Genomic DNA, 11149 nt, shown 5'->3' with positions numbered 1-11149 from the left:
AATATTAACTTTATCAAATCTTTATTTACAATGTTAAGTCACAGAAATCCATTATGATAACACCGGGGAAACATATATGTATAATAAACCCATGATAAAAAATATATACAAGTTTCAATATAAAAATGAAAAGTAAATACCTAAAATGAGGTTTAACATACTTCAAAAGTTTGTTCATCACATAACCGCTATTCATCGACACCGATAACAATCAAAGGCATATCTTCCCAAAAAGAAACTTAAATAAATACACTCTTATTCCGTAAATTTTCATTCCTCACTTTTTCTTTTTCTCTTTTTCTGGTTTTAAACTGCTGTCATTTGAATATCTATGTATTACTTCTTCTATGTTACTCTTATGATCAAATATTTTTAGTATTTGAGCTTTGCTTTCAGATATTTGGTCATGGATAACCTTACACCTTTGTAAATTACCTTTAAGCAATTCAGTAACTCTGTCAGATTCTTTTGTACGAGATTGGGTTTCTATCACTTGCAATATTGATCTAAATCTTTCTCCTGCCTGAGATTCCATGTCACCAAGATCAGTTAACTGTGTCTCAATACGATAGACATTCCAACCACGTATAGTTTGAAACACTTGTTTTTGATTTGCCAAATCAGTTACAGTCGGTCTTTTTTCATCTTTCACTTTAACATCTGAGTAGCGAAGGAAATGATTATTACGTGGTTTCCATGTCATATTGAATGTTTCGAGTAGTGACATCCGTGGAAGCTTCACATACGGAATCATTTCATCTGATGTTACAACTTCCATCTCTTCCATCACATTATTTTCTTCTTCTTGTTCTTCTTCATATTCACTTTCAACTTCATGCGCCTGAAGAAGTTGTTTCCTGGGCTTCTTTCGCGGACTCAAATCTGCTTCAACTATAGAGTCTCCTTCTCCCCCGACACTAACTGAAAGCTCAATTGTTTCTTCACTAGATATAATATCATTAAAAGAACCCGAATTCAAAGGTTGGATGTCACTGTTTGAAGTTTGAGAGCCTGAATTCAATGGTTGGATGCCAGCTAGAACTGTTCCAAAAGCACCTGTGAGGTTGCGATTAGCCTTTAGCGGTGCTCCAAATGTATCTAGCTCTCGTTTCCTTAGGATAGTTGGCCGAGGAGATGCACCAACTTTACTAGGGGTCAACGGCGCATCAACAGTTTGAGAGATAGATGCAGGGCCAATTGACTGCTCTGTAATATGGTTATTCTGCACATCAACAGGGGCAGCACTTACAGAAATACTAGGTTTTGTAGAATTGGGTGTAGGTGACTGTGATACATTTCCACTTGTTGTAAGATCCATTGCTTGTGATGACACGTCACATTTAATAGGTTTTGTTTTTTCAATTGAAAGTGCTGAAGTAGCCATTGGGGCTCCAACTGGTGTTTTGTTTCTGATAATTCCTCCAGATGGTGAAGCAGAATATGTACTCGAAGGAGATTGCAATCCAGATCGAATAAGAGCCGCCGCAACTGATGGCGAAGTAACCTGTGGCATCACAGGTCCGGGAATTACTCTTACTGCAGATATAACAGATTTAGTTCCATTGGTAAATGTACCACCGTGAGCCACTGCTTTAATTGTGACCATGGGCGAACCAGACGGGCCATACGCTGGAGCAGACGTTATCGCTTGTCCTGCAGGTATAACACTGAGAGGTCGTATGATATGGGCAAGGGTAGGACGCACCTGAGCAGGAACTGTCCTTATCATTCCCAACTTGGATTCTGGAAGTGGAGACTGTCGTGATGCTACCATTCCTGCATTTGAAGTTGTTATTGTGACTGATGATCCATGTCTTACGGCAGGGATGGTCACGCGACTACCAACAGCAACACCAGCTGGAAGCCGAATTGAAGAACCAGATGGAAGTCTTGGGGAGGATGATGGCAAAGCAGTGGTCTTTACTTGACTGGTTTGGCTAGTTCTACTCATTGTATCAGACTGAGATGACTGGACTCCGGGTAAAAACGAGGCTGTAGTTTGTGTGCTAAATGTAAGAACTGCACCAGGAGACGCTAACACCCATTGACCCCCAGCCACACCTGGACCAGGACCCCTTGTAGGTCGAGGCAAGTGCTGGTTCAATGGCAAAGCAGCAACGGTTCGTACAAGATGACCCTGCTGTGAAGACCTTGGGCTAGTTTGTGCGGGGATAGCTCTTACTATTGGTCTTATTCTTACTTGTTCATTATAATTTGCGGTGGACCTCAACAGTGTAAGGGATGATTGAGAAGCGGTTTGCTGATGGGCTTGCATGACAGAAGATCTCTGGCTAAGGTCGTGAGGAATGTTGTTGCAAGACTCCGCCATTTGACTTCCTACAAGTATGAACAGAAATAAACAAAACAAGAGACTAACAGAGTAAAAAAGTCTAGACTGACTAACAGTCTAGAATTAAATAAGAAAAAATGATTATAATGATGACTTTTACCTAAAAGTGTATTTGAGCTAAATTTGATTGAATCTGTTAATAATATTTCTACTTCATCTTGTAAGATGTATTAATAACAATCCGAGAAGAAAATGCAGCATAAAAAACATGCCACAGGTCAAAACCGTGTAAACATGAAATTTGAGTTGTTTGCATCTTTTTTATTTAGCATTTCTTTTCCAATGAAGTTAACTTAAACCACCTAAGACTCGAAACTAAGATAAAAAAAATAAAAAGAAGAAGCTTTCAACAAAGTTTGCATTTGCTTTCCTCCTTTTAATAACTCATTTCAGAAGGAAGTTTCCCCAAAAAAAAGTTTTTCAATGAAAAGTAGAGCCATATTATGAAATTAAAATGAACAGAAAATAAAGTCACACGTAATATCAAATAGATCTGAATGAATAAATGGGGCCTGTAAAGAACAAAAATCAAATTAAAATGAATAATAGTGTTCAACTTGAAAATAAACATATAGTAGCCTATTATAATAAATAGGCCTAAATGTAATCTAAAAAATGAAGGACTACTGTCCCACCAAAGCCTTGAAAAAGCTAGTGACATTTATGCTTTACTCAAACCAATTTGTATTTTGAACAGGGAAGTTTTATTGGTCGTAATCTAAAGAAAGGGTGAATAAAATTGCAATGTTAATCGAAATTTCTGGAAAAAAAAATTCGAATAATTACATTTGTGACTATGATTTAATAATATTATGCAATTAATAATTTATGATTTAATAATTTAAAGTATAATTTTGTTTTGTCAGAAAATTTCCTATTGATTCTATTTTATTCTGAAGACTATAAAATTGATGTCTAAACAAAATTTTTAAGATAAACATTTATCATTTTTTAAGAAATTTGTTCTGTTTAATGAAGCAATAAATTAATTTCATAGCATTTAAACGCAACGTATTTAAAAAGAGGAGAGTACTGAGGAAACTTTACTCTAAAGTAGGCTAATGAAACTAGATTGGTTGCTTAAAATGCAAAGATAAAAAAAGGGAATATGATCAATTTTTAACTTGTCAATGTTGCAATGACAAAGATTAATAATTGAAGATGTTTCAATGAAGTGCGAATGACACTCTAGCCTCTAGAAGGGTTTAAGGACGCAATATCTTACTTCTATGTGTGGCAGTTTCCGCTCTTTAAGTTTGACTTCATTATTCATTTTAATTTCTGTTCGTTTTACGTTTAATTCATTCATTTATTCATAGTAATCTCTATTTCTTTTAAGTTTGACTAAGTAAATGTCATTATTTCTGCTTGTTTTATATTTTTAATGTTGCTCACACTCTTTGGGGGGAGGGGGGAATGTTTTTTAAAATTAATTTATGTTTGTGTTTCAATTAACACAGTGTTATTGAAAAAAATTTCAGCTTCTCTGCTTAAGAATAAAATGTTGGTTTGCAGTTCAAATCTGACGCGAAATTTGAATATTCAGTAAAAATGCTCGATCAGCCGTAGTTTTGTAAGAATATTTTTGCCATAAAATTTGAGGTGGGGGAAAGGGGATTTACATCATACGAACGGAAAATTTCCATAATAAAATATGCATAATCTATCCTGAGCTTGAGCCTGTAGACACTCTTGAACATACATTTATCTCAATTCATTATTTTCTTAAAAGCATGTTTTCATGTTCTGCATTTTTTTTTAAACTATTAAGCGTGTTTAAATAACTTCCTGTCAGTATATAATACACTCTGAGCAGAAAATGGCTTGAAAATATCATTGAAGTTTAAAAACCTTCCAGCTTTTAACCAAAAGATTCCAAAGATTATCTGCTAAGAATCCTCTTAAGAAAATATCTTTTAGTTATATTCTGTTGCTTGTGAAAATACAGCCTAAGGTAGAATACACATCCTGATTCTGAACAAGCTGTGTTTTCAAATGCGGGACCATTTTGTCAGTGAATACAGACAAAAATGAAAAAAAAAATGGTTGTGTCAATTTGTGACAGACGAATATCCACCCCAAAAAAAAAAAATCTTTTTTTCTCTTATTGGCATGGTATTGAAATGTAAAGCAGAGAGGGACTATGGAGTTGAACGAAAAAAAAGGCAAATTCGGTAGTGGTTCAGAACATACGAAATAGGCCTAAGATTTTTTGTCTCAAATTCGCATGCAACTTACTGGGCATGTAGACTGGGCAAAACAGGCCTAGATAAGAAAACTTTTTTTTTTAATTTGGTTGTTTTGAAATGTGAAGCCCCAAAATGGTTTTTCTCTGATTCGCTTGAAAGTTTTGGGGTAAGTAGACTGGACCAACGGATTTCAATGGGGACGAAATAAAAAAAATAAAAAAATCAGGAAAATTCTGTTTAGTCTATTTGGGATGCTTGGTTTTTTCATCCAAACGAAACAAAACTCCTTTTTTAAATAATGTCGAGCGTTTTTTTATTCAAATACGCTAAATAGTTAAAAACATTAACTAGATTTCGAACATTCACCGTAACATATGTATACCGAAACAGTAAATTGATTGGCAACGTCCCATTTCTAAAATTTTTCAGCATTAAATTTTTCAGAATTAAAAATGTTGGATTTTTTATTAAAAGTTTGGATAAAACTTGGAGTAATTAGTCAAAATTTTTGATAAACATAGTTTCGTTGAATTTAAACAATATTTACTACAGAATTCCGCGTGGACGGAGAGGGGTAGGCCTATTATTGTTCATAAAAACAGAAATTCTGCATGATTTGTGATCTTCTATACGCGGCCATAGTAATCACAAACTCTACAATAGGGTACTTTGATGTTTAGATACATTGCATAAATATGTGTAAATACATTTAGCCTTTGTAAACAAATAGGATAAGAGAAATTATTACCACTTGAAATCACTAAAAAAAAGCTCCTGGCAGCAATTTCCACCCTCCCCCACCAAATATTTCCTGGTGAGACTCATGATGCCCCTCCTCGCCTTTTCTACCTCTGTGCTGGTAGGTGCTGTTACATCCCCCTTCTCAAAGCCCCACCCTGGCACCATAAAAAAGCGTACACCAAAAATATTCCCGGGAAACAAGAGGAATTAGACATCAATTTCTACCTGCCCCCTTCCCTAAAATCCATTCTATATTCATCTGAAGGCTCAACGAAAGTTAGAATATTCGGGCTTTAAAATAAAATTTTTGAGGCCTTCCACCCTCCGGCTATGAAGTGACCCACCGCCCTTCATTCATAATAGCTGATACGCACTTACACATGGTATACATGTATACAATTTTATGAAATATGAAGCAAATCAGCTTAGCTAAATGAAGCTTTAAAATAAATCTCAGGAATATTTTTGAAGAAAGATATCACCCCACATCACCCTTATTCAAGCTTAGTGTAAATCAGCTCTTTTGGGCATGCAGTATCCTCAATTCCGCCTACACAGTGAGCCACTACTCCTCCTTCATAATAGCTGATGACAGCTATACATCACTAAACACCATTTCACAAAAGAGCAAGTGAATTAACTAAGCTAAACAAAGCGTTTAGACAATAGTCGATACCAACCATTTCTCTAGCATAGACTACATGACTTAAAACAAATTAGCTACCATGCAGCATTATTTCCTTCGCAACTGGGAAGCTGAATATATTGTTATCGATACTTTTATATCGATTGGCTGTTTCTGAATTTTTAATCGATAGCAACCATTCGCAATTTTAAGAAGTCGTACTTGTAAGCAGTTCCAGTCGCTAGTTTTCATAGTCTTAGTTGTAAGTAGTCGCAGTTACAGTCGCAAGTATCCAAAGTCGCAGGCACAAGTAGAAAAAGTTGCAGTAGCAAGTATTTGCATTCTTAAGTAGTCGAGTCATAGTAGTTGTAATAGTAGAAATAGCATAAGCAGTAGTGGTAGTAGTAGTAGCATTGGCACTAGTAGAAGTATACATGTAGTGTCTTTTGACAACGTCCCTCCCAACATGCCCTGATAGTTTCAAAGCCGTTGAAACTTTTGGCAACATGCCCAAAGCCGTTTCTGATATATTGCTGATATGTCCCTTTGACAACATGCATGCACAAAGTGTGATTTGATTAATTCTATATCCCACTCAACGTTCCCTGAAAGTTTCATCCTTATAGTCTTAGCAGTAGTGAGATGCATGTAGTGCCTTTTGGTTAATTTAATATCCCTCAACATGACCTGAAAATGTCAACTTAATACTCAAAGCTGTTTCTAAAATATTGTTCATACGCCCTTTTGTCAACCTGCATGCATACAGTGTATTTTTATTTAGTTCAACATCCGTCTCAAAGTCCCTGAGAGTTTCACCTTAATACCCATAGCCATTCCTAAGATCTTGCTGATGCATCTTTTTAACAACCTGAATGCACTTAGTGTGTTTTGGTTTACTATAATATCCCATTCAACATTCCATCTGAAATTTACATTAGTGCCTTTAGTCTTAGAAGTACTAGTAGCAGCAGTGGTAATAGTAGAATCTAAGCTGTTCCATTCCTGATACGCCCTTTTGGCAATCTGAATGTACATAGGGGGTTCGATCTCGTTCCACATCCTCCTTGACATTTCCTGCAAGTTTCGGCGTAATACCCAAGCCTTGTAAGTAGTAGTAGCATAGGAGTAGTTGTAGTAGTAGCAGCAGTAGCAGTATAAACAGTGGTTGTAGTAGTAGTAGAATACAAGGTGTCTCTTAGTTAGTTCAACATCCCCATTGACATGTCCTGAATGTTCCAATTAATGTCCTAAGTCGTTCCTGACATAGCACTGATATGCCTTCTCGACAACATGCATGTACATAGTGTTTTTTGATTTTAGTTCAACATCTCCCTCAGAGTTTCACCCTTATCACATTAGCCTTAGTACTAATACTATTAGTAGCAGCAATAGTAATTGTAACTGTATAATAGTAGCAATAGTATTAAGCATATAGTGCCTTTTGTTTAGTACAACATTCCCCATAACATACCCTAAGAGTTTCAACTCAATATACTAGGCCATTCTTGAGACATTTTTCATACACCCTTTTGATTAAAAAAAAAAAAAAAAAAAAAAAAAAAAAAAAAAAAAATTAGTTTGAATCTATGCAAAAAGCAAATTTCTGAATGTATACTTTTTTTTTATTGCCTGGTAATCAAAGATTAAAATACTAAAAATCTTTTATTATTCTTAAAGTTTATATTTTAGGACGCTTTTACCCAAAGAAGTATATTAGTCCAGGAAGGGAACGGTTTGACCGGGAACAAATTGCAATAGAAATTATTCTTTCACTACCCGACTCAGAAAAATGCGCTAATTCCAAATATGCAAAGTTTGCTCATCTAGCTGTTTCACAAGTATGTTTTTTTAGGTTGAGGTTGATTTTGAGGGGGGTAGAATTCGTGTTTCCACATATAGGCGTACAACAACAAAGTTAATGTCTAGAATAGGGTACTAGATCACGGTGAGTATGAAAATCACCTTTTTTTGAGCGTAAAATTGAAACTGTCATTTGTTTTTAGGATGAACGATGAATATATACAAAACTACTATTAAATTTGAAACTGTAAATAAGAATTGTATCGCTTGCAAAGAATAAATAGTGAAAGAGTCGGGAAAGGTCGTTTTGGGAGAGAAAGGTGCAGACTCGGTGAATGAAGCTAGTCGATCAAGGAAGCGTGAAGATGTCACAGCAGTTATTGGGGATCCTGTCCGAAAGTCATGCAGGTCTAGCTTCACAAAAAAGAAATCTATTGAACAGTAATTGTCATTGCTATGACAGATGACACAAAGTCTGGAGCGAAAATCTTCCCATTTTTCTGGAAACTTCAAATTCGATCGTTGGTTCTGTTCTACGCCAGTTACCTCTGACAGAACGAAGAAGAAGGAAGACAGTTTCAAGGTTAGAACGAGAGACTTTGAAAATACACTAAAAGAGGTTTGTGGAAAGAGAAATGATGACTGGTCAGGAGCAGTGATGACTAGAATTTGTGCTGCCACTACCGATCTACACGCTGCTGATGTAGTTTACCACAAATCCTGCTACTCAAGCTTTCTAACGGAACCTAATATCCCCAACAAGTATGGGGGAATTCCTTCACAGTTTGGAAAACGAAAATCTGGTCGATCACAGGACTTGAATCAGAACTAGGCGTTCGAGAAAGTTGTCGAGTTTTTCCAGGCTAATGATGATGACCAACTAACACTGAATGATCTTTTTAGCATGATGAACGAGCTCATGGGCAATTCACAGGATTCTGGATATAGTGAAAGATACATGAAAAAGAAGATGCAAGAGAGATTTGGGGAAAGCGTAGTATTTGCAGAGATAAACGGCAGACAGAACGTCATTACGCTAAGAGCCACATCTCATGCCATTCTCCACGAGTATTACTTAAAGCCAAAAAATGTCGACGTGGAACTGGAGAAGGAAGCTATCGTCCTATTTGCAGCAGCTATAATCAAAAGTGATGCCAAAAGTATTAAACAACAAATGGATGGATCCCAATTCTGAAAACCAGGGGGAGATAACAGACAACCTCGAATACCTACCCTCATCTTTGCGGCTTTTTCTCAACACTTTGTTCGTAGGAGACAAAACAAACAGGAAGGTTGCGTCAATAGGTCAGTGCATGTTACAAGCCTGTCGGCCAAAGGCAATCAGACCACCTCTTCAGATTGGATTAGCTGTCCAGTTGCATCATCAGTTTGGCAGCCGCTTTCTAATTGACATGCTCAGTGCTATGGGTTTCAGCTCATCATATTACTAGACGAAGCTCTTCGAGCGTAACACTGCGGTTTCTAACAGTATAAACATAGAAGGACTGGAAGGAACTTTTTGCATGCAGCACATAGCTGATAACGTCGACCACAACATCCGAACCCTTGATGGTCACGGCACTTTTCACGGCATGGGCATAATTGTTTCTATGACGCCACTGTTGAGGTCTTCAACAGTACTTAAGAGGAGAAAGTTTGTTACTTCAAGGCAGATAACTGAACAGAACCGAATTCCCATTAATTATTTCAGACAGACACTAGGACAACCTAATCTTCTTTACGATCCGCTACCACAAGTTTCCATTCTGGATCCCTCAAAACATTGTGACTTGGTGTGGTAGATGTATAGACTTTTTCCTGCACCCTTGGCTAGCTGGCAGGGAGCTATGAGCGAGCTGTATTCTGACACGCAGTCAGGGAATACAGGGAAGTCAGCTCTTACACAGGGAAAGCCTCCATTCTCTTCATGTCCATGATAGATATGAGACCAAGTGATCCCATTTGGGATCACTTGGGCTCCACACTCCACACTACTCCACACTCAGCTTCGTTAGCGAACAGTGTTCCAGATACGGTGCGACTCCAGTACTGACCTTCGATCAGCCACTTTACTGGAAAGCTCTTACTATTATTACTGCCGAGACTCAAATATGCGATGCACTTGCAAAAGAAATGGCATGAAATGCACCTGGGCCTGTGGAGCTTGCAAGGGAACAATTTGTGCGAACTGTGTTACAACTGAGTTTCTCGGAGTTGATGATCTCGAAGATAACGAATATCTATGAATATTGATATTTTTTTTTTTATCACATTTGTATATTATATAACTGAAAAAGTTGAGAATGCTTTAATCGTTAATTAAACCATCAAAATGGGTGATAGTTGTCATTCTACATTTTAAGACCGGTTCAGCGTGGTTTAACACTAGATGAGAAAATTCACCCTCCTCCCGCATACTTCCCCTTTAAATATTGATAACCGTTGTCTATCCTTGCAGTTAGAGATAATTTTCAGATTCAGCGCATTTTATTACCTCTAGATGCATATTGTTTTTCGTGGTTCTACGCATTTCTTCAAAATAAATAGATCTCTTCTTCGTTATTTACTTCAACCCCAAAAAACGTATTTTTGAAATAGGTAGATGCTCGGACTTTGCATAATTGGAATCAGGACATTATTCTGAGTCGGGCAGTCAAAGAAACGTTTCTCTTGCAATTTGTTCCGGGTTAGGCCTTTTTTTTTCGCACACTTCCTGGACTATATAGACATTCCTTTTTTTCACTGTATTGTCACAGTCGTCAATGAGACTACAGATTAAGTTCTAAATTAATTCCTCATCATTCCAAGTAGCGCTATATTGTCTTTGAATGGTTACTATAAGCGAAATACTACAAAATATGGGTGCCAAAACATTACAAATTTCTCATCCTTTCAAAGTTAAAGCAATTTAAAATTACAGTTTACAGCTTTTTGCATAAAACTTGTAAAATAGTCAAAATCGTCATTAAGATCAATAAGAACCAACATATTATTATGTATTTTTAACTTCTAATTACAAAATAAGATACTAGATAACATGGTTAATTAGAATGAAATAAACGGAAACTTAACGTAGTTTAAATTAGAATTGAAGTTTAATTTGGCATGTAATTTCATACCACAGGAATTTTGTTATAAACCTTTCAAAAATACCAAGAGGAAAGTGGTAATCCATCATTTACTCCATATCCAATTCTATCATATCTTTTTACCAAAAATGTATAGTAAACAAGAAAATACTGTATGATATAGTATATATGTATTGTGCAGCTGAACATGCGTCAGAAAAAATAGTACTTCTTTCCAAGTACTGAAAATTCTTTACTTTATGAAAACAATCCTTGGTACTTGTATGATATACCCCCCCCCCCGTTCAAGTTGTACACGCATCGACGCACTGTAAACCGGTTTCTTTTGCCAGTTTCTTTCAACTTAGCAAGAGAG

At 36.4% G+C, this 11149-nt stretch overlaps 1 protein-coding gene across 4 annotated transcripts in view; it reads right to left on the bottom strand.

Annotated features, from left to right (window-relative positions):
* Positions 1–252: 252 nt before the first annotated feature.
* Positions 253–11149, bottom strand: part of Sap130 (Sin3A-associated protein 130) — a 38602-nt gene continuing 27705 nt past the window's right edge. For all 4 annotated transcript variants that reach the window (XM_089092961.1, XM_089092964.1, XM_089092962.1 and 1 more), the window contains one exon: positions 253–2337. In XM_089092961.1, coding sequence (XP_088949087.1) covers positions 278–2329 — 2052 coding nt within the window. In that variant the 5' untranslated portion in view covers positions 2330–2337 and the 3' untranslated portion in view covers positions 253–277. The remainder of the gene's footprint in view (positions 2338–11149) is intronic.

Source organism: Artemia sp. Qi Xiang Cuo, chromosome 8 (genome assembly GCF_049724085.1).
Source record: "Artemia sp. Qi Xiang Cuo chromosome 8, ASM4972408v1, whole genome shotgun sequence".
NCBI lineage: Eukaryota > Metazoa > Arthropoda > Branchiopoda > Anostraca > Artemiidae > Artemia > Artemia sp. Qi Xiang Cuo.
The sequence above is the reverse complement of the archived record's forward strand: the minus strand, read 5'-3'. Positions and strand labels throughout refer to the sequence as shown.